General features: G+C 44.6%; 1 protein-coding gene across 1 annotated transcript in view; it reads right to left on the reverse strand.

Moving 5' to 3' along the window:
* Positions 1-14,172: 14,172 nt before the first annotated feature.
* LOC122935456 (proton-coupled folate transporter-like) overlaps positions 14,173-24,787 on the reverse strand; it is a 668,060-nt gene continuing 657,445 nt past the window's right edge. Inside the window, exon 7 of the mRNA XM_044291222.1 lies at positions 14,173-14,254. Within this exon, the coding sequence (XP_044147157.1) occupies positions 14,200-14,254 (55 nt within the window). The 3' untranslated portion in view covers positions 14,173-14,199. The remainder of the gene's footprint in view (positions 14,255-24,787) is intronic.

Consider the following 24,787-nt stretch of genomic DNA (forward strand, 5'->3'; position numbering starts at 1 on the left):
CCATAAAAGGGTATATTAGATTCAAAGTGCTGATAGGGTCATTCTCAATAACTTCACACACAAGCTACCGTGCATTTTCAAGTCTAATTCTGTCCGTAAACGTATACCTGTCACCCAGCGCCTAAATAATAGGCCTAAAATTTATATTCAGCTAAATCTGTGGTTATTGCTGTAGCTGGTCAAGTTATTTTGTGTCCGTCAAAGCACAGTTTTTGTTCTGGGTTGAAATACAATTCCCAACATAGCAATTCTCTAAATTAGTGGTTTCTGCTGTATCAGGCCTACTTTAAATCTATCCATAAAAGAGTATATTAGATTCAAGATGCTGATAGGGTCATTCTGAATAACTTCACACGCTACCATGCATTTCCAAGTCTAATTCTGTCCGTAAACGTATACCTGTCACCCAACGCCTAAATAATAGGCCTCAAATTTATATTCAGCTAAATCTGTGGTTATTGCTGTAGCTGGTCAAGTTATTTTGTGTCCGTCAAAGCACAGTTTTTGTTCTGGGTTGAAATACAATTCCCAACTTAGCAATTCTCTAAATTAGTGGTTTCTGCTGTATCAGGCCTACTTTAAATCTATCCATAAAAGGGTATATTAGATTCAAAGTGCTGATAGGGTCATTCTCAATAACTTCACGCACAAGCTACCATGCATTTCCAAGTCTAATTCTGTCTGTAAACGTATACCTTTCACCCAGCGCCTAAATAATAGGCCTCAAATTTATATTCAGCTAAATCTGTGGTTATTGCTGTAGCTGGTCAAGTTATTTTGTGTCCGTCAAAGCACAGTTTTTGTTCTGGGTTGAAATACAATTCCCAACTTAGCAATTCTCTAAATTAGTGGTTTCTGCTGTATCAGGCCTACTTTAAATCTATCCATAAAAGGGTATATTAGATTCAAGGTCCTGATAGGGTCATTCTCAATAACTTCACGCACAAGCTACCGTGCATTTCCAAGTCTAATTCTGTCCGTAAACGTATACCTGTCACCCAGCGCCTAAATACTAGGCCTACAATTTATATTCAGCTAAATCTGTCGTTACTGCTGTGTCTGTATTAGTGTAATGCGGTACCTAAATAGATAGCCAGATAGTGTTAGGTGTCTGTAAAAAAAGGCCTGAATTTGAATTCAATACATTGGGCCAAATAATATTTTTGTTATTATGGTGAACGGTAACAATGAGGAAAACATCTAGTAAGGGACGCGGACGCGGACATGGTCGTGGTCGTGTTAGTGGACCCTCTGGTGCTGGGAGAGGACATGGCCGTTCTGCCACAGCCACACGTCCTAGTGTACCAACTACCTCAGGTCCCAGTAGCCGCTAGAATTTACAGCGATATTTGGTGGGGCCCAATGTCGTTCTAAGGATGGTAAGGCCTGAGCAGGTACAGGCATTAGTCAATTGGGTGGCCGACAGTGGATCCAGCACGTTCACATTATCTCCCACCCAGTCTTCTGCAGAAAGCGCACAGATGGCACCTGAAAACCAAGCCCATCAGTCTGTCACATCACCCCCATGCATACCAGGGAAACTGTCTGAGCCTCAAGTTATGCAGCAGTCTCTTATTCTGTTTGTAGACTCTGCTGGCAGGGTTTCCCAAGGGCATCCACCAAGCCCTTCCCCAGCGGTGGAAGACATAGAATGCACTGACGCACAGCCACTTATGTTTCCTGATGATGAGGACATGGGAATACCACCTCTGCACGTCTCTGATGATGACGAAACACAGGTGCCAACTGCTGCGTCTTTCTGCAATGTGCAGACTGAACAGGAGGTCAGGGAGGAAGACTGGGTGGAAGACGATGCAGGGGACGATGAGGTCCTAGACCCCACATGGAATGAAGGTCGTACCACTGACTTTCACAGTTCGGAGGAAGAGGCAGTGGTGAGACCGAGCCAACAGTGTAGCAAAAGAGGGAGCAGTGGGCAAAAGCAGAACACCCGCCGCCAAGAGACTCCGCCTGCTACTGACCGTCGCCATCTGGGACCGAGCACCCCAAAGGCAGCTTCAAGGAGTTCCCTGGCATGGCACTTCTTCAAACAATGTGCTGATGACAAGACCCGAGTGGTTTGCACGCTGTGCCATCAGAGCCTGAAGCGAGGCATTAACGTTCTGAACCTTAGCACAACCTGCATGACCAGGCACCTGCATGCAAAGCATGAACTGCAGTGGAGTAAACACCTTAAAAACAAGGAACTCACTCAGGCACCCCCTGCTACCTCTTCTGCTGCTGCCGCCTCGGCCTATTCTGCTGCTGCCACCGCCTCGGCCTCTTCCTCCGCCTCTGGAGGAACGTTGGCACCTGCTGCCCAGCAAACAGAGGATGTACCACCAACACCACCACCACCTCCGTCACCAAGCATCTCAACCATGTCACACGGCAGCGTTCAGCTCTCCATCTCACAAACATTTGAGAGAAAGCGTAAATTCCCACCTAGCCACCCTCGATCCCTGGCCCTGAATGCTAGCATTTCTAAACTACTGGCCTATGAAATGCTGTAATTTAGGCTGGTGGACACAGACAGCTTCAAACAGCTCATGTAGCTTGCTGTCCCACAGTACGTTGTTCCCAGCCGCCACTACTTCTCCAAGAGAGCCGTGCCTTCCCTGCACAACCAAGTATCCGATAAAATCAAGTGTTCACTGCACAACGCCATCTGTGGCAAGGTCCACCTAACCACAGATACGTGGACCAGTAAGCAAGGCCAGGGACGCTATATCTCCCTAACTGCACGCTGGGTAAATGTAGTGGCGGCTGGGCCTCAGGCGGAGAGCTGTTTGGCGCACGTCCTACCGCCACCAAGGATCGCAGGGCAATATTTTTTGCCTCCTGTTGCCTCCTCCTCCTACTCGGCTTCCTCCTCATCTTCTTCCACCTGCTCATCCAGTCAGCCACACACCTTCACCACCAACTTCAGCACAGCCCGGGGTAAACGTCAGCAGGCCATTCTGAAACTCATATGTTTGGGGGACAGGCCCCACACCGCACAAGAGTTGTGGCGGGGTATAGAACAACAGACCGACGAGTGGTTGCTGCCGGTGAGCCTCAAGCCCGGCCTGGTGGTGTGCGATAATGGGCGAAATCTCGTTGCAGCTCTGGGACTAGCCGGTTTGACGCACATCCCTTGCCTGGCGCATGTGCTGAATTTGGTGGTGCAGAAGTTCATTCACAACTACCCCGACATGTCAGAGCTGCTGCATAAAGTGCGGGCCATCTGTTCGCGCTTCCGGCGTTCACATCCTGCCGCTGCTCGCCTGTCTGCGCTACAGCGTAACTTCGGCCTTCCCGCTCACCGCCTCATATGCGACGTGCCCACCAGGTGGAACTCCACCTTGCACATGCTGGACAGACTGTGCGAGCAGCAGCAGGCCATAGTGGAGTTTCAGCTGCAGCACACACGGGTCAGTCGCACTGCGGAACAGCACCAATTCACCACCAATGACTGGGCCTCCATGCGAGACCTGTGTGCCCTGTTGCGCTGTTTCGAGTACTCCACCAACATGGCCAGTGGCAATGACGCCGTTATCAGCGTTACAATACCACTTCTATGTCTCCTTGAGAAAACACTTAGGGCGATGATGGAAGAGGAGGTGGCCCAGGAGGAGGAGGAGGAGGAGAAGGAGGAGGAAGAGGGGTAATTTTTAGTACTTTCAGGCCAGTCTATTCGAAGTGACTCAGAGGGAGGTTTTTTGCAACAGCAGAGGCCAGGTACAAATGTGGCCAGCCAGGGCCCACTACTGGAGGATGAGGAGGATGAGGATGAGGTGGAGGAGGATGAGGATGAAGCATGTTCACAGCGGGGTGGCATCCAACGCAGCTCGGGCCCATCACTGGTGCGTGGCTGGGGGGAAACGCAGGACGATGACAATACGCCTCCCACAGAGGACAGCTTGTCCTTACCTCTGGGCAGCCTGGCACACATGAGCGACTACATGCTGCAGTGCCTGCGCAACGACAGAAGAGTTGCCCACATTTTAACGTGTGCGGACTACTGGGTTGCTACCCTGCTGGATCCACAGTACAAAGACAATGTGCCCACCTTACTTCCTGCACTGGAGCGTGATAGGAAGATGCGCGAGTACAAGCGCACATTGGTAGACGCGCTACTGAGAGCATTCCCAAATGTCACAGGGGAACAAGTAGAAGCCCAAGGCGAAGGCAGAGGAGGAGCAAGAGGTCGCCAACGCAGCTGTGTCACGGCCAGCTCCTCTGAGGGCAGGGTTAGCATGGCAGAGATGTGGAAAAGTTTTGTCAACACGCCACAGCTAACTGCACCACCACCTGATACGCAACGTGTTAGCAGGAGGCAACATTTCACTAACATGGTGGAACAGTACGTGTGCACACCCCTCCACGTACTGACTGATGGTTTGGCCCCATTCAACTTCTGGGTCTCCAAATTGTCCACGTGGCCAGAGCTAGCCTTTTATGCCTTGGAGGTGCTGGCCTGCCCGGCGGCCAGCGCTTTGTCTGAACGTGTATTCAGCACGGCAGGGGGCGTCATTACAGACAAACGCAGCTGCCTGTCTACAGCCAATGTGGACAAGCCGACGTTCATAAAAATGAACCAGGCATGGATCCCACAGGACCTGTCCGTCCCTTGTGCAGATTAGACATTAACTACCTCCCCTTAACCATATATTATTGTACTCCAGGGCACTTCCTCATTCAATCCTTTTTTTATTTTCATTTTACCATTATATTGCGGGGCAACCCAAAGTTGAATGAACCTCTCCTCTGTCTGGGTGCCGGAGCCTAAAAATATCTGACAGTGGCCTGTTCCAGTGTTGGGTGACATGAAGCCTGATTCTCTGCTATGACATGAAGCCTGATTCTCTGCTATAACATGAAGCCTGATTCTCTGCTATGACATGAAGCCTGATTCTCTGCAATGGGACCTTTCTTCTCTGTCTGGGTGCCAGGGCCAAAATATCTGACAATGGCCTGTTCCAGTGGTGGGTGACATGAAGCCTGATTCTCTGCTATGACATGAAGCCTGATTCTCTGCTATGGGATCTCTCTCCTCTGTCTGGGTGCCAGGGCAAAAATATCTGACAATGGCATGTTCCAATGGTGGGTGACGTGAAGCCTGATTCTCTGCTATGACATAAAGCCTGATTCTCTGCAATGGGACCTCTCTCCTCTGTCTGGGTGCCGGGGTCTAAATATCTGACAGTGGCCTGCTCCAGTGGTGGGTGACATGAAGCCTGATTCTCTGCTATGGGACCTCTCTCCAATTGATATTGGTTAATTTTTATTTATTTTATTTTTATTTTTATTCATTTTCCTATCCACATTTGTTTGCAGGGGATTTACCTACATGTTGCTGCCTTTTGCAGCCCTCTAGCCCTTTCCTGGGCTGTTTTACAGCCTTTTTAGTGCCGAAAAGTTTGGGTCCCCATTGACTTCAATGGGGTTGGGGTTCGGGACGAAGTTCGGGTCGGGTTCGGATCCCGAACCCGAACATTTCCGGGAAGTTCGGCCGAACTTCTCGAACCCGAACATCCACGTGTTCGCTCAACTTTAGACAACACCTTTGGATTGACACTGACATAGGACTCTGGGCAGCTTGTGAAACACGAAACAGAGGTTCACAAGAAAGATTTCTTGAAGCAGAACTCTGAATTTCCAGCCTACCTTGAATTAAATGAGAACAGGTTCACTTTAAAAGCTGTTGTTGCATTTTGCCAACCAGCTACCAGAAGCTCTCTAGGCCATACATAGCCTACTGTAAAGGTCTGATTACGCATGGGAAAAATATGATGATTTGACAAATGGTATGGCAGTGGTAAATTCACATACCAAGATCCTGCCCCCATACTGTTCTGTACACAAGAGGTAGCTGTTTGTAGTCCACAATAGAAGACACCAGCACGGGACAATATGTGCCAGAAGTAAATCACTTTTTATTAAATTGACACATACATCAAACAGCCAACATTTCGGGGCCATGCAGGGTCCCTTCTTTTGGCCAACATAGTGACGGTTACTATGTCGCCCAGAAGAAGGGACCCTGTATGGCCCCCAAATGTTGGCTGTTGACAGACACAGTGCCATCCATGTGTCACTTCAAGCACCAACCTCTTACTCAAGGTCTGTACACTGTATGGAGTGCTGATGATTTTGTATTATTAGTCTGTAGTTCCAAGTTACTATTTGTTAAGCATAGGTAGCAAAGGTTTTAGCTTGAGATAATCTACTTTTTTATGCACTTCCCATGGACAAGTGCAGTTACCGTTTAAAGGGACTCTGTCACCAGTTTCTAACCCCCACTTTTAAAAATATTGTTCTGTCCATGGAGCCCTTGTGATTACTAAGGTGTTGTTATAAGCTAAATCTGCTGGCTCGTTTTGATAAAAAAACGTTTTATCTAACCTGTCAGTCATATAGATAAGGTGCCCAGGGCGTTTCTCATGGTCTGAAGATGCCGCCCGCCGCCGCCGCCGTTGGTGCCCAGCTCCTCCTCTGCTCTGGTCAGCGCACTTGGCTCAATGAGGCTGAATCGAAAAGTCCGCATGGGCGCATCAGGCACAGGCCTGTGCGCACGCGCGGGATCTTAGAAAAGGAGGGGGGACTGAGGGAGAGCCGGAGGCGTATTTCTTGATATTCAGGCGGCGCTGACCAGAGCAGAGGAGGAGCTGGGCACCAACGGCGGCGGCGGCGGGCGGCATCTTCAGACCATAAGAAACGCCCTGGGCACCTTATCTATATGACTGACAGGTTAGATAAAACGTTTTTTTATCAAAACGAGCCAGCAGATTTAGCTTATAACAACACCTTAGTAATCACAAGGGCTCCATGGACAGAACAAAGTGGGGGTTGGAAACTGGTGACAGAGTCCCTTTAATGAAGACTGCGAAAAAATCTGGACTTAATATGGATATCTCTATGTTTGGGTTTATTTGTTCTTTATTTGTCATTGATTTTTATTAAAACTTTATGATCTTTAGTTTATAAAATGATTTGTAGAATAAAAATGTTTGAGACACATTTTATTATTCTACTTCTTGATATTTTTTTTGGCTGTAGCTATAATCATTCTTACTTCAAGTGATGTCAGTCCGCTTTAACTTGTCTTACTACCTATGTAAAGTTAGGTTTTGCTATTATCTTACAAATAAAACTAGCACAAATGTTAATTTCTACAGTACAAACCAGCACAAACGTAGCACTAACCAACCAGCCCAGTTTCGTGTCTTTTGGCTGTGATGGGGGGCTAGGTGACCTTTGGTAACCTTTCAATAAATGGTTAATAACTCGAAAACGAAATGAGGTAGAATGGAGATTTAAATGGCACAAAGCAGCACAAACGTAGCACTAACCAACTTGCCCGGTTTTGTGTCTTTTGGCTGTGATGGGGGGCTGAGTGACCTTTGGTGACCTTTCAATAAATGGTTGATAACTCGAAAACGAAAGGAGGTAGAATGGAGATTTAAATGGCACAAACCAGCACAAACGTAGCACTAACCATCCAGCAAGTTTCATGTCTTTTTGCTGTTGTAGGGGGGCTGGTGATGTCATCATGTTGAAGCAAACAGTTGTTATTATCTTTAAAATAAAAGCAGCACAAATGTTAATTTTTGCGGCACAAAACAGCACAAACGTAGCACTAAAGAAACACACTGGAGTTTTTGTTTGTGCTGTTTGAAGGGGGGCCAGCTTCGCTCACCTCCTGTCTGCACCACCTCACTACTATCCAGGCATATAGTGCAGGCAGCAGCTCTCTGTCCTCAGAGCAGTCAGTGCCTGTGTGCACTGAGGCTGTCCTGAGGCTGAGGCAGGACTTCCACCAGCACATACAGTACTGTAAATAAGGACGTATGTGGCGCACAGGACCAACTCTGGCCAATAGAGGTGCTCGCAGTAAGAGGACTCACCCTGTCCACTTAAATTGTATGGGTAAAATCTAGAAAAAAAACTGGGCACTCTCAGGATGCTGCAACCATCTTGTAATTGAATATATAAAATGATATAATAATTGCTAATAAATAAGTGGATGAATAAAAAATTAATAAAATAGACAACAAGTGCAATAAATATGCAACCTAAAATATGGTGGCTATGTTCAGAATAGATAGCAGCAGTCAGTCAAACAGCAGCATATGGACACCAATATTACGGTAGCAGCATGTAACACCAGTATTAAAGTTGTACTTGACCCCAAATGAAGCTTCAAACAAAATCCAGTCCATACATCAATATGTCTGCTGGTATAGCTGTAGCAATGCTATAACTGTATCGAGATGTGATCCTAATATAATGTACAATTTGTAGGGTGATCGCACTTCACTTATTACTGAGAATTACTTAGAATATTGGAATAATATCTTATTGCAGTTTTGCAGATCTTTTGTTCCACAACGGTAAAGTCACTTGAAGTGGTGTCCCGCTCTATTGGTGTAACAGGGGCGTCCCGCTGAACTCCTCAACTGTTATAGGTATATGCCGGCATAACTTGGAATGATCCTACCAGCTTGTGCCTCGCTTCCACCCCGATGTAACTCTGGACGAAGGTTGATATGGAACGATATCTTACAGGTAATGTCCGTCTAGTCTCCCACGTTGGTAGTGTTGTTTGACAAGTGCGGCCCTTCCTTATTGTATCGGGTCAAACGCTGTAATTTTCCACTTTCAATCACGCGGCGGACGGTCCTGCAATGGGGATTTAGGCACAGGGTATTCGTGTAGCTTCTTGAATAATCACAAGTATGGGGTCCTCTCTCACCAGACGCGTTTTGGGGTATCTATGACCCCTTCCTCAGTGGTATACCTGTGTCCTGGTCACACAAAATCCACAAATAAGTCTGAACTGTGCTGCTCTCATTCAACAGAAACTGTTCCAACCACTTAAAACCATGTGGAGATTTTTTTGGGACGTAGTCAATGACTGGTTCAACAGATGCAGCATCCACAATAGTCCAAGCTCCTATTCCCTGCATCAACCAGAAAAAGGAACACAACATAGCCAAACATTTTCTTTCACCCAGCACTTTATTGTACTTACAAAATGTCGTAAAATCACAAGCATGGAGTAATAAAAGCCAGTTTTCACCATTATTTACGGTCACATGGCCTAGTTGCAGCTCGGTCCCATTGAAGTGAATGTACAGCACGGTACTTAGCTTGCTGCTGATAGCCGGCTGCACTCACCAGAGGTCCGGTGAGCACTCAGACCCCTGCCAAGCTGAAAATGATCACCTATCCTGGGGATAGGTCGTCATTATCCATTATTGGATAACCCCTTTGAGTATTATTCATTGAATAAATGCCTACATGCACCTTCGATTATGCAGTCGGCGCATGCACAGTGCATGTCCTTCAGGTTTCACTGCTGTTTGCAACAATCTCTTCTAAATGTCAGTTTCTTTTATTATTTAAACTTTTTATTAGTTTTCAATAAAGAACAAGGGGTAACAGGGTTACAGGTACAGGCACGCAGGCCAAGTAAGTACATACAAAGAATTCAAGTACATACAAGTACATGGCATTTTTAGGCATGGATAGTGATGATAGCCAGATAGACCGGGATTTCGTGAGTAAGAGTAACGGCCTCTGGGTTAAAGACAAATTAAGAGAAAGGGGGTGGTAGGTATATGTCCCACGTTAGACTAAAAGTTACTAATCACTGTGAAGTGGACAGGTGGTGTGGAGGGGTATAAATAAGAGGTCAAAATTTGAGTTGGAGGGGGTGGCAAAAAGATGGTGTAGTAGTTTCTGTAGGAGAGTCAGTACGAGTGTGGTTAATGGCCAGAAGAGACTTGTCCAAAAGTCGGAGGTGTTGGACTTGAGGGGATGACCCTATTGGGGGATCTATAGATCGACCATGGGAGCCATTTTTTGAGAAATATAGTATGTGTACGTGCTTCCCATGATGACATTTCCTCAAACCTATGTAGTTGATCTACTTTAAGAACCAACTTTTCTATAGAAGGAATCTGGGTTTGCAGCCAGTAACAGGGAAGTACGAGGCGAGCGGCCAGTAGCAATTGGGAGAAAACAAAAGGAAGTCGTGGAGGGTTCGTTCCCAAATATATTGATAGTAAGGCCAGTTGGGGAGAGGGTTGAATAGAGGTGTTGCATATGTTGTTTGCTACAGAAAATATTTCGGACCACCATTTGGATATGGAGGGGCATGACCACCAGACATGGATGAAGTCTCCCTTTTCCTGTAGGCACCTCCAACAAATGTTTGTAGCGGTGGGGGAATAAAGAGCTGTCTTATCGGGAGTACGGTACCATCTTGTGAGAATCTTGTATCCATTTTCTTGGATACGAACACAACGGGAACTAAATGTCAGTTTCAAACAGTGCTAGCACCATATCATGTGGTTTTAAAATAAATATTATTCGATTTAAAAACTCTATTGGGTGAAATCAGAGAAGCCTGAAAGTTAGCATAAAGTGCAGTTTGTTGGTCATGCAAATACAGAGTTACAAAACAATACCAACTTATCTTCCCAAGCCAACTAATTCTGAAGAGCTAAAATGATGCTTTAATGCCTTTCTTGATTGGATGATGTGCAGATAATGAAGTACCTTAGATTTAGAATACGTAATTTACAATTCAAGTGGTTCATCAGCATCTCATAAAAAATACATTTTATGCAAACTTCACCACAAGACTAGTACTTTTCCATGTGCTTTCTCACATTCCTAATGCAATGTGTCTTTTATAATGAAAGCATAATGTCAAAAAGGTCCACAACGTCTTTACTAGAGAATGATGAAGTGCAACATAGAAATGTAGCACACTATAACTTAATAATCCTAAACAGAGGAAATGACTTGCCTAATGACTTTTCATTTCTGAAAGCCAGGCTCTTCTTTCAAGTGTGCCACGTTAATAAAACACACCGCCATGGGTGTACAGACATTCCTGCTGCCACAGCTCGGTGACTGCCTATGGATCATACAACTGATCAAGCAAACTGCAAAATTTTGAATCTACTGTATGTTGGAGGCTGAGCTGTTGTATCTTTCAGATGTCACCATATATTACAGTTACAGTATACACACAACAAAAGAACACGGCCTATTTTCATATGTGCATCTTTAATCAAAAACACAAATTAAAGTACAAAAAATACATATATTGCAGTGTCAGTAACATAGGAAAAAGACTAGAAATGTTAAACTGGTGTTGCTGTGCTTATTAAGGCTGGTGTGATGGGTACCACAATCTGTGTGCCTTCACACATGTCAGATTTTGATGCAGAAACTGAAAACCGAATCCAATCATTTAAATAGGTTTGTTTTGCAAGCTCAACTTTGGTTAATGAAACTGATTTCATGTATGAAGGCACTCTAATACTGTGGGAACTACTCTGAGATTAATACTACGACTGAGTACTACGAGGCTGATTTTGTACTTCCTATGAAAAATGGTTTTACCATGAAAAATATTCTACATTTTTCAAGCCAGCACCTGGATCTGAACACTTTTGGAATTGCATGTAATAAAAAATGTTGTATAGTCACTAAGATATTCTATGGAATGTAACTGTATAGCGCCACCTGCTGTTTGTACTTTTCCTTATTTCTCTGTCCTCCTCACTGAGGTGGACGCACGCACTCAGTTTAAACTGTGGCAGTTACAGGGCAAGAGCTACATAACCCCCGAGATATATGAGCAATTGGAGAAATGAATGGGGAGATCTCTGGATCCATGTAAGGTACAGGGGCTGGTTTTAGCTCTGTTAGAAAGAGATTGGCATGTACTATATGGTGTTTGATTTTAATTCTTACATCAATAACGGCATAAGCCCTTTAAGGGAGTAAATATACAAAAGTGTAAACCAAAAGTGTAATATCGACTATACAGTGACAGAACACTAGCACCAGATATGAATTATTGTCCATGACAGCAATGTTGGTCTCCATTTTCATTGCCACTCTACTAGCAGTGCAATTACTCCTACTAGTCATAATAGTGGCCATAATTCTAGCATCAGAATAATGTCAGCCTCACAGTAGCAGTAGCACAAGTTACATCACAATAGTTACAATATCAAGTGAAGGGTTTTCCAGGCTCCTGATATTGATGACCTATTAAGGATAGGTCATTAATATCCAATTGGTTAGTGAGGGTCTGACATCCCGTTCCCCCTACGATCAGCTTTTCCCTGCAGCCTCCGGCACTGGAAGTAGCACTTTGAATATATTAGGAAACTCATTGTTCAGTAGTGGCCATGCTGGGTTACTACTGCTCAGCTCTCATTCATTTTGTTGGTAGATGAGCTGCCACTGCACTTTGAACAGAACTGTGCTTCTTTTGCCAAAGGCTTCAGAGAACAGTTGATAATAGGTCATCAATATCAGAAGCCTGAAAAACCTTTTTAAAGGGGTTGTCCTGGTTCAGAGCTCAACTCGGACATACCTCTATCCCCCCCCCCCCCAGCTCGTGCTCCGATACCCTCCTTTGCCCTGCGCTAAATCGCGCAGGGTAAAGGCATTTTTTGGAGATTTGGTGATGTACCGGGGCTCTCCATGGGGCTGCCAGGAAGCCCGGTGATGTCACCAGCACTGATGGGTGAGATTTAGCGCTGCTCTAGCCAGTAGATGGCTAGGGCAGAGCTAAAGCCTGCCCATCAGAGCCGGTGACGTCACCGAACACACTGCCGGGCGGAAGCTTCCTCCCGGCAGTGTGTTATGATAAACAAAAGAGCCCTTGCCCTGCGCGATCTAGCGTAGGGCAAGGGAGCACATCAGAGCATGAGATGCTCCGATGCTAGCCTCAGGGGGGATGCCTGGGTGAAAATAAGGGTATGTCCGGCTTCAGCTCTGAACCTGGACAACCCCTTTAACAATGTGAGTCAAGCTAATGGCCATAGTGGCCCACCTTGTAATAACCAGAATTCACTTGTCCAACAGTTTTTTGCTGCTCTTATACACTGACATGAAGTTCCATGCAAGTGCCTAACATAAACACGAAGGCTCATTTACATTGGCGTTATGTCAGCCAGGTTTTCTGAATAACCAAAAGCATGATGCTTTGCCAGTTTACTGTAAGTCCTGAAGCTGTGACCATTCAGACCTGACAACTACCAGCATAGTAAGCTGGCTGGGTATCCCTGGCTATGACTGATGCTGTTGGAATGAAACTTGGAGCTAATGGGAATCTGCCATCAGTTTTATGCTGCCTCCACCATGAGCAGCTTTAATTACCGATAAGCTTCTTCTTTTTTTTTTTTTTTTTTTTACAAAGAACTGTATTCTATTCTGAAATGCAACATTTCAGAGGAAACATAGGGCCACATTTATTAGGTTTTAGATGTCATGGATACGCCAGCCTCTACATAACTTCGGCGGGTCCACCGTCACTTCTAAATGCAAGACAACTTCCTTGCTGTCTTACACTTAGACCATTTTCTACCTCTAAAACTGGCATAGAAAATGGCAAATGAGGATGGGCCTGCCGGCACATCCCCTTCCCCACCCACTCCATGTCCACTTTTTTAGGCTTGGCATGAGACCGGAGAAGTTGCACCTAATTTAGGTGTATTTCTGTTTAATAAATGACCCTCATAATTTCAAAATTGCTGAGCACAAGGAGAAGCGCCTTTTGGATGGTTCCCCTCTGGCTTCTCCCCATCTGGCTTGGCTTGATTGATAGGTCTCTCTCTTTTTGTAAAGGGACCTATCAGTCCAGCCTGGTGTTATGAAGGCAGAGCAGAAAATCAACCGGACTTCGCCAAGGTTCAGGGCGAGGTCCGGGCTCCTGGTTCCCTGTGGATGAGCGCGACATTTTCCAGTGTTCTTTATAAAGAGGTAGTCACTCATGCTACCCATGGTTAGAACAGCATGAATCTGAGTATAGGTTCCCTTTAGGCACTTTGACCAAGACAACCCAATGTGCAATTAAAATACTAATTGAGGTAATCCATACAGCTTTTACTTAAATATATTTTACAGTACGTTCAAAATTTCATGTATGACACGACACCGAGTCATTATATTAGTTACATGATTAACACATTTTAACATTCCTAGTATTATTTTAATGTTCTTAAACCCGTTGGTTTTCTTTGATTGCAATCATTCCATATGCTCACTTGCCGCTGTGCCCAGCAGAATATTAATAACATGTTCAAACTATTCAAGTACTAAGCAGAGAAACAAAATGTAATGATTTTTAATGAAACAATATTTTTTCAGTGGTCCTTTACATACTAATCTTTTGCCTAAGAATTATTCTTCATTGATGATCACCTTAGGGAGTTCAGTAGGTATTTCACTGATCCACCTTTACAAAATGAAAAATAAGAAATGTGTTATTCAGTTAATTATACATATAAACCATAGACCAACTTAGAAGAAACAAGAATAATTCATAACACTAATCTGCTTTTTAAAAAGACACTTCTATTAGAAAAAAATATTTTTTATAAACTCAACATTCATAAAAAAAAACTATTGTTTAAAGAATATGGCTTTTTATTTTTCATTTCGGCAGTACTATACCATTGAAAATGTAATACAAAATATTGTCCTTCTGTAGCAGTCAACACAGAAAGAGCTTATATATAGATAGATAAAGTTGGGTTGCAACGGGACGATGGAGCGGCAGATTGTAAGAAAGGAAGCATTCCTCTGACAGTCGGCTGCTCGCTCAGTGAAGGAGACCTATGTATTTACATGCAGCGATCTCCTTCATAGTATGAGAACGAGGGAACGCTATTGTGATTCCTCGGTCCAATACAGAATCATTGTTTCTGGGCAGCAGATCGCTGTTTAGACAGCATGATCTGCTGCCCAGAAACGATGATTTGTGGTGCCTGCACGAACAACAGGATCACCCGATTAACTGGCGCTTTGCTTGTTCATTGGGTAATCAGTAGCACATTTAGATGGCCAGATTATCGGGAATGAGCGTTTGCAGGAACGGTTGTTCCCGATAATCTGGACGGTAATTGGTGTATTTAAATCCACCATAACAAGTTGTTTGAGTACTGGTGCAGCAAAGGAAAGATATTATCTCTTAGCAAATTAATTGATTGGCAGAATTGGGATGACTGTATGACAGCTCTGTTGTTCTCTTGATAGCGCCATATAAAAGTGCCCACAGAAGAGCAGTGCACTTATCAATGTGTGATGCTCTAACGGAGTCACTCATCCCCTTCCATTTCTGGCCACAGTGCATGGTCTGATTGAGAAAGTCGAGCAAGACTGTTCCCTGTGCTAAAAGTCCGAACAGAGGAGAGAGTTAAAATGCCAAGGTAGGAAGTAGAATACATGGCGTGACTTTAAGGGTACTTTCACACTAGCGGCACGGACCTCCGGCAGGCTGTTCCGTCGGGTGAACAGCCTGTCGGATCCGTCCTGCCACTAGTGAACGTGTGCCCCCGGACTGCCGCTCCCTCCCTATTGACTATAATGGGGGTGGGGGCAGAGTTCCGTGAAGGCATGGCAGCGCATGGCGAGAGGCTGCCAGAATAAAACTACGACATGTCCGACATTTATTCCGGCAGCCTCTCGCTGTGCGCTGCTGTGGCTCCGCCGGAACTTCGCCCATAAAAGCATCCACCAGTTGCTTAGTAAAAAATATAATTACATAAAATATTAACACTTAGGGCTCATGCACACGACAGTATTTTGCGTTCAGCATATTGGCGTTTTTTTTAGTTCAGTATGCGGTACATATACTGAACCATTTATTTCAATGGTTCAGAAAAAAAAAGTGTCTCCATATGCATTATGTTTCAGTATTTCCGTACCGTGAAACTATAGAGCATGTCCTATTCTTGTCCGTAAATCACGGTGCTTGGCTCCATTCAAGTCAATGGGTCCGCAAAAAAAAAAAACGGAACACATACGGAAATGCCTTCCGTATATGTCTTCCGTCTATGTTCTGTTTTTGCGGAACCATCTATTGAAAATGTTATGCCCAGCCCAATTTTTCCTATGTAATTACTGTATACTGTATATGGCATACGGAAAAACGGAACGGAAACAGAAACACAACGGAAACAAAAAACGGAACGGTTCAGTAAAAAACGGACCGCAAAACACTGAAACAGCCATACGGTCGTGTGCATGAGCCCTTAGGCTTTTAATATGTGTAATATTAAACATGTAATAGTAGTGTCCCTGTGACATTTTGTATTGTTTTCAATAGAATTTTATGCATTACATGTCTTTAAATGTGTTATCTAATAAAAACCAAACTCGAGCTGTTCTTCTCCAAAAGAGCAGTCTGAAATGTTCCTGATCACAGTTTATCTTTTCACAGTCTATCTATTTATACTTCCTAATTTGCAGTGAGCTTGTATTCTTTCCCTGCTGTCGCCAATCAGGTCATGCATCTCGAGTTTGATTTTTATCTTTTATCTGAATTGGAAGAACCAACATACTCCTCACAGACTCTGCAGTGCTCTTACAGAGCCTATTGTCGTAGATTGTTCACATAAGCCGTTGTTTTTAATTGTGTATTTATCTATTGCGCAGTTGGAGTTAATCTGATACAGTTAAAACGGTCATCTAACCACAAGTAATACCTCTCTCATATATTACCGAAAGGGGTTCCCTGGGCTTTTTAGGAAAACAGCCATTTCTTCTGTCCTGTAGAAGTCTAATCAGTACTTAAACCTTCATTGTGCCGCTGTACTACTAGAGGCTGCATCCTCAAACTGCGGCCCTCCAGCTGTTGAAAAACTACAACTCCCACAATGCCCTGCTGTAGGCGGATACCTGTAGGCTGTTCGGGCATGCTGGGAGTTGTAGTTTTGCAACAGCTGGAGGGCCGCAGTTTGAGGGTGCCTGTACTAAAGGCTCTTCCTCTCAGGTCCTGACCCGATGTATGACCTTCTCTTCCGCTACATTTACTATCATGCATCAGGGCATGTAATCCTCATCAATAATGTTGAATCAAAGTATCTGAAGTGGACTTTGATCCTAATTTCAGGGAAAATTTGATTCACCATAAAGCTGAGTTTCCTAGCACTTTATGATAATGAGTCAATTTTCCATGAAATGGTGGTAAGAACAACAACAAAAAAAAACAACATACTCATCTCATCCATTTGCATCCTTCCAGCCGTCACAGCCATCGTAGTGATGTCATACGTCACTGTGTGTGAGACTATTTGCAATGTCTTTAGTCAAGATGGCTGCAGTGGCCTCTGCACAATCAAATGGATAAGGTGAGTAATTTTTTATTTTTTTATGAATTAACCCCTGAAAGTCCTCAATGTTAATCTCAGATGCCGCGATCAGTGATGAACGCGGCATCTGATGGGTTCAATGACAGCCGGCCGTGCCATTGCCGTTCCCCTACAAAGAAATACACTTTGTCTTTGTCATGAAGTGAATTTCTTTGTGAAATTTGGAGAAGCAGCCAAATCAAATTTTCCACAACTTCAATCATCTCTACTTATGAACTTTCTATAATACTTTTGTTACCTGCAATGTACAGTTTTTTTTTTTCAGTTTGCGTTCCGTTTTTTGCATTCCGTATATGATACGTACACGGAACCATTCATTTCAATGGGTCCGCAAAAAAACTGAATGTACTCCATATGCATTCCATTTCCGTATTTCCTTTTTTCCGTTCCAATATAGAACATGTCCTATTATTGTCTGAATAACGGACAAGGATAGTACTGTTCTATCAGGGGCCAGCTGTTCCATTCCGCAAAAAACGGAATGCACACGGACACCATCCATATTTTTTGCGGACAGCAAAATACTGAAAAAGCCATACGGCCGTGTGCAATAGGCCTTAGGCTACTTTCACACTCGCTTTTGGCGCGGATCCGTCATGGATCTGCACAGACTGATCCGTTCAGATAATACAAACGTCTGCATCCGTTCAGAACGGATCCGTTTGTATTATCTTTAACATAGAGAAGACGGATCCGTCTTGAACACCATTAAAAGTCAATTGTTTTCAATTGTGTCAGATTGTGTCATAGAAAACGGATCCGTCCCCATTGACTTTCAATGGTGTTCAAGACGGATCTGTTACTGTGTGCTAATCAATGATTATATGTACCCAAAATGGTGCATTAAAAACTATAGCTTGTCCTGCAAAAAAGTAAGGCCTCATAAAGGTATATTGATGAAAAAACTAAAAAGTTACATTTTATCTTAATTACATTAAAGCTGGGGGTATTAGTAGACTGATGCTTATGGAAGGAGCTTGCACTTTCAACCATTTTCACAGTGTTTTGCATCAGTATTAGGCCTCATGCACATGACCTTTGTTCAGGTCCGCATCCGAGCCTCAGTTTTTGCGGCTCGGCTACGGATTCATTCACTTCAATGGGGCCGCAAAAGATGGAGACAGCACTCCGCATCTGTTGCTCCGTTCCGTGGCCCCGCAAAAAAAAAATAACATGCCCTATTCTTGTCCATTTTGCGGACAAGAATAGGCATTTCTACGGCTTCCTTTTTTGCGGATCTGCGGTTTTTCGGACCGCAAAAAACGGCACGGTCGTGTGCATAAGGCCTTAGTATGTCAAATTCGTGTGCATGAGGCCTTAGTATGTCAAATTCGTGTGCATGAGGCCTTAGTATGTCAAATTCAGGAAAGAGTCTGGAACATGGAAGAGGTACAAATCCTTCCATTATTTTTATTCTTTCTGTAGGTTCCACTCTGAAGCAAAATACTAAACTAAGTACTGTGTATGTGAAAGTGGCCTACATATAAGAACATAAGCTTATTCATTATACTTCTGTAAATTTGGATTTTTAAAGAGGTGTAGTGCTATTTAGACAGTGTAAACTAAAACTGTGTCAGATTTAGCACAGTGCTGGATGATAAATGATAAGTGTGACGCACCTTTAGGCTACTTTCACACCTGCGTTTAGGTGCGGATCCGTCTGGTATCTGCACAGACGGATCCGCACCTATAATGCAAACGCTTAGATCCGTTCAGAATGGATCCGTTTGCATTACCATGAACATTGTTCATGATAATGCAAACGGATCCGTTTTGACTTACATTGAAAGTCAATGGGGGACAGATCCGTTTGAATATTGAGCCATATTGTGTCAACTTCAAACGGATCCGTCCCCATTGACTTACATTGTAAGTCTGGACGGATCCGTTTGCCTCCGCATGGCCAGGCGGACACCCGGTCCGCCTGCTGAGCGGAGCGGAGGACAAACGGTGCCAGACTGAGGCATTCTGAGCGGATCCACTCAGAATGCATTAGGGCAGTGCGGATCCGTTCGGGGGCGCTTGTGAGAGCCTTCAAACGGAACTCACAAGCAGAGCCCCGAACGCTAGTGTGAAAGTAGCCTTAGACTGTCTATGTTTGTTTATTTTATGCCAGAACTTTGCACCAAAACTTTGCCTTTTGTTGGTGTAGATTGTTGTAACTCGAGCCACATCCCTTTCCAGTATACACTAAACCACACTGCCTTGTCATGCAATTCAACAAAATTGTCTAAAACACTTAGGCCCCTTTCACACGGGCGACTTTTCCGTGCGGGTGCGATCCGTGCGGCGAACGTATGGCACCCGCACTAAATCCTGACCCATTCATTTCTATGGGGCTGTGCACATGAGCGATGTTTTTAACGCATCACTTGTACGTTCAGTGCAAATCGCAGCATGCTCTATAATGTCCGATTTTGACGTGACGCAGGCCCCATAGAAGTGAATGGGGTGTGTGAAAATCGGATGGCATCCGCAAGCAAGTACGGATGCCATGCGATTTGCACGCACGGTTGCTAGGAGACCATCGGGATGGAGACCCGATCATTATTATTTTCCCTTATAACATGGTTATAAGGGAAAATAATAGCATTCTGAATACAGAATGCATAGTAAACCAGCGCTAGAGGGGTTAAAATAAAATAAAAAATAATTTAACTCACCTTAGTCCACTTGTTCGCGAAGCCGGCATCTCCTTGTGTCTCCGCTGCTGATGAACAGGACCTGGGATGAGCTGCTCCATTAAATAGAGCTTAAGGACCTTCGATGACGTCACTCCGGTCATCACATGATCTTTTACCATGGTGAATCACCATGGTAAAAGATCATGTGACGTACCATGTGATGACCGGAGTGACGTCATCGAAGGTCCTTAACCGGTATTTAATGGAGCAGCTCATCCCAGGTCCTGTTCATCAGCAGCGGAGACACAAGGAGATGCCGGCTTCGCGAACAAGTGGACTAAGGTGAGTTAAATTATTTTTTATTTTATTTTAACCCCTCTAGCGCTGGTTTACTATGCATTCTGTATTCAGAATGCTATTATTTTCCCTTATAACCATGTTATAAGGGAAAATAATACAATTTTCAGAACATCAATCCCAAGCCCGAACTTCTATGAAGAAGTTCGGGTTTGGGTACCAAACATGCGCGATTTTTCTCACGCGAGTGCAACGCATGACAATGTTTTGCACTTGCGCAGAAAAAATCGCGCATTTTCCCGCAACGCACCCGGCTCTTAGCCGGGCCAAAAAAATGACGCCCGTGTGAAAGAGGCCTTAGGCCTCTTTCACATTGGCGTTACAGATTGGGGCCTGATAGGATGTGGGTGCGTGGCAGGGAAATCGTGTGAGTGAGCACACAATTTTAGTCAGTTTTGACTGCGATTGGGTTGCGAGGTTCAGTTTTTTCCGCGCGAGTGCAATGCGTTTTGCACGCGCATGAGAAAAAACTGAATGCGGTACCCAGACACAAACTTCTTCAATGAAGTTCGGGTTTGGGTTAGTTTTAGTGTAGATTTTATTATTTTCCTTTATAACATGGTTATAAGGGAAAATAATAGCATTCTTTAATACAGAATGCTTAGTAGAAGGTCAATTGAGGGTTAAAAAATAAAATAAACTCACCTCCTCCATAGCTGCCGGTCTCTGCTATTTCTTCGGGATCTGTGGTGACGTCACTAAGCTCATCACATCGTCCAATCACATTGTCCATCACCACGGTAATGGACCATGTGATGTGACGTCACCACAGGTCCTTTAGCGGCAGCTCATGATTAAAGAAGTAAGAAGAGATCAGAAAGAGGATGAGGTAAGTTAATTTTAATTTTATTTTTTGAATCCCTCAATCCACATTTTAGCACGCATTCTGTATTGAGAATGCTATTATTTTCCCTTATAACCATGTTATAAGGGAAGATAATAATGATCGGGTACCCATCCCGATTGTCACCTAGCAACCATGTGTGAAAATCGCACCGCATCCGCACTTGCTTGCGGATGCTTGCGATTTTCACGCAGCCCCATTCACTTCTACGGGGCCTGCGTTGCGTGAAAACGCACAATATAGAGCATGCTGCGATTTTCACGCAACTCACAAGTGATGCGTGAAAATCACCTCTCATGTGCACAGCCCCATAGAAATGAATGGGTCCGGACGCATTGCACCCGCGAGGAAATCTCACCCGTGTGAAAGAGGCCTTAACATATATGGCAAAGCATATGCACCAGAATTCTGGTGCATACTGATTAGTAAATGTCACCCATGGTGTTATACCTAGTGCAGGGCTGGAACTGACAGTGCATGACTTCTATCTTGGTGCTATTGGAGTCATATAATACCGCTCAGAAAATGCACTAGGTATAACAGTGGTTTATTCATTTAAAGGGTAACTGTCACATTTAGACCCCAATTTCAATTTTCATATATGTAGTTACTAACAACATGATATTCCATAATCAGTTACTATTAGACTGACTTACCCCATATTTAATAAGATTCAGCCCTTAGCAACCAATCTGCATAAAACTGCAATTTCACTATTCAGTTAAGATGGCCGCCACTGCCCTCACCCTGAGGCTAATCCCGCCTGCCCTCACTAGCCAGTAACAATAGCCCCCCAAAAGTGTCAGTAACTAGAGCCCTCCCCCTAAAGGGTTAATCTCCTGCAGCACAAAGGGGTCCTCTTACTACATGTAGAGATGTCGCGAACATAAAATTTTCCGTTCGCGAACGGAGAACGCAAATTTCTGCAAATGTTCGCGAACGGGCGAACCACCATTGACTTCAATAGGCAGGCAAATTTTAAAACCCACTAACACCTGGACTGGAGGGGGATCCATGGCAAAACTCTCATGGAAAATTACATAGTTAATGCAGAGTTGGATTTTAATCCATAAAGGGCATAAATCACCTAACAATCCTAAATTTTTTTGAACAACGTGGTTTAAAACATCCAGTGTGTGCATACAATCAGGTATGATGTTGTATCGATCAGGTAGTGTAAGGGTTACGCCCGCTTCACAGACATTGACAGACCAAACTCCCCTTTTAATGCACCGCAAACAACCGCAAACAGCCCATTTGCCCAACAGCAAACTTCCCATTTGCACAAGGTTGGATAACAAGCTAGCCATGTCCCGTTGAGGTCATTGAAGGGTTCTTCCTCCACCCAGCCACGTACAACATCAAGGGTCCCCGAAAGGTGAATTGAATTGACTTTTCGAATGGGGAGATGGTTAAAAAAAACGCTGGCTCCCTCCCCTTTGTTTGAATCCACGCCACGGTCACTGTGTCTGCGCCGTGCAATTTACTGTCACACCCGATATGAGTGGTATTTTCTGTAGTACTATTCTCATCAGTTTAATCCCTGTTACGTGACATCCCCAATCTGGGGTTCATTTATTAAATTGATTTTTCGAACGGGGAGATGGTTAAAAAAAACGCTGGCTCCCTCCCCTTTGTTTGAATCCATGCCACGGTCACTGCGTCTGCACCATGCAATTTACTGTCACACCCGATATGAGTGGTATTTTCTGTAGTACTATTCTTATCAGTTTAATCCCTGTTACGTCCCCTATCCGGGGACGTCTGTCGAATTGATTAATCATTGTCGAATTAACGACATCTTGAAATAATTTTGTTCTGAGCTCTGTACTTGCTTTGTATTGGAATTGATGAGGATTTTTTTTATTGTCTGCATTATTTCTAATAAACTATTAAGAGACTTTATTATGATTTTTTTTTATTTTATGTATTAAAAACCTTTTTTTCTATGAAAAATTATCCAGCCGATCGCTTTTAGTCTGATCATAATGAAGCAACGGCCTTATCTGGGGTGTGGCAACATTGCCAAGACACTCAGAGGTCATGATCGCTTCATTGTGATAAGCAAGCCCCTTCACCACAACGAGGTACCGATCATGAAGGGGAATTGACACATGTATGTGCCTTTTCTTTGTTTTGTTTTTGCAGCAACAGTGCAGCACTAGAGGCCAGAAAAATTTGGCATGTACACATGCCTGAAAACTTAGGTATTGTTGCAGCGGCCGTAAAAATTGATGTTTTCCAGGCAGAAAGGTGACTAAAACATTGCGGCTTGAACCCTAGTTGGTGGCGGAGAATTCACGAAAGTCATCCGGTATGCAGACATTAAATACAGCAGCGTGGGGACCATTTTGAGGCCAAGGCATGTCATCAGGCCTTTTGTTAGTCAAACGTAACACTGTCATTCCCTTCGAGATCCATGCCTCATTCATCTTAATGAAGGTGAGGTAATCAACACTTTTTTGACCAAGGCGACTTCTTTTGTCAGTGACAATGCCTCCTGCTGCACTGAAGTTCCTTTCTGACAGGACACTTGAAGCGGGGCAGGCCAGAAGTTCTATTGCAAACTGGGATAGTTCAGGCCACAGGTCAAGCCTGCACACCCAGTAGTCAAGGGGTTCATCGCTCCCCAGAGTGTCGATATCTGCAGTTAAGGTGAGGTAGTCTGCTACCTGTCGGTCGAGTCGTTCTCTAAGGCTGGATCCCGAAGGGCTGTGGCGATGTGTAGGACTGAAAAAGCTCTGCATGGCCTCCATCAACAACACATCTATAAAGCGTCCTGTCCTTGCCGCCGTGGTCATGGTAGGAGGAGGATTACTTTCCCCTCTTCCCCTGTTAGATTCCCGTTGTGCTGTGACATCCCCCTTATAAGCTGTGTAAAGCATATTTTTTAGGTTTGGTTTTGAACTGCTGCATCCTTTCTGACTTCCGGTAATTTGGTAACATTTCCGCCACTTTCTGCTTATACCGGGGGTCTAGTAGCGTGGCCACCCAGTACAGGTCGTTCTCCTTCATCCTTTTTATACGAGGGTCCCTCAACAGACATGACAGCATGAAAGACCCCATTTGCACAAGGTTGGATGCCGAGCTACTCATTTCCTGTTCCTCCTCCTCACTGATGTCATTGACGGTCTGTTCTTCCCCCCAGCCACGTACAACACCACGGGTCCCAGATAGCTGACAACAACGAGCACCCTGGGATGCCTGCTGTGGTTGGTCTTCCTCCTCCTCAAAGCCACATTCCTCCTCTGACTCCTCTTCCTCATACTCCTCTTGCAGCGTTGCCGCAGGTCCGGCAAGCGATGATGACGAGGCTGTTTCTGGTGGTGATGGTGACCACAACTCTTCCTCTTCACGCTCATCTACAGCCTGATCCAGCACTCTTCGCAGGGCACGCTCCAGGAAGAAAACAAATGGGATGAGGTCGCTGATGGTGCCTTCGGTGCGACTGACTAGGTTTGTCACCTCCTCAAAAGAACGCAGGAGCCTACAGGCATTGCGCATGAGCGTCCAGTAACGTGGCAAAAAAAATTCCCAGCTCCGCAGAGGCTGCCCTAGCACCCCGGTCATACAAATACTTGTTGACTGCTTTTTCTTGTTGGAGCAGGCGGTCGAACATTAGGAGTGTTGAATTCCAACGTGTCGGGCTGTCGCAAATCAAGCGCCTCACTGGCATGTTGTTTCGGCGCAGAATCTCTAAATAGTGCGCCATGGCCGTGTAGGAACGCCTGAAATGGCCACACACCTTCCTGGCCTGCTTGAGGGCGTCCTGTAAGCCTGGGTACTTAGAC

This window comes from Bufo gargarizans, chromosome 4, assembly GCF_014858855.1.
Source record: "Bufo gargarizans isolate SCDJY-AF-19 chromosome 4, ASM1485885v1, whole genome shotgun sequence".
Taxonomy (NCBI): Eukaryota; Metazoa; Chordata; class Amphibia; order Anura; family Bufonidae; genus Bufo; species Bufo gargarizans.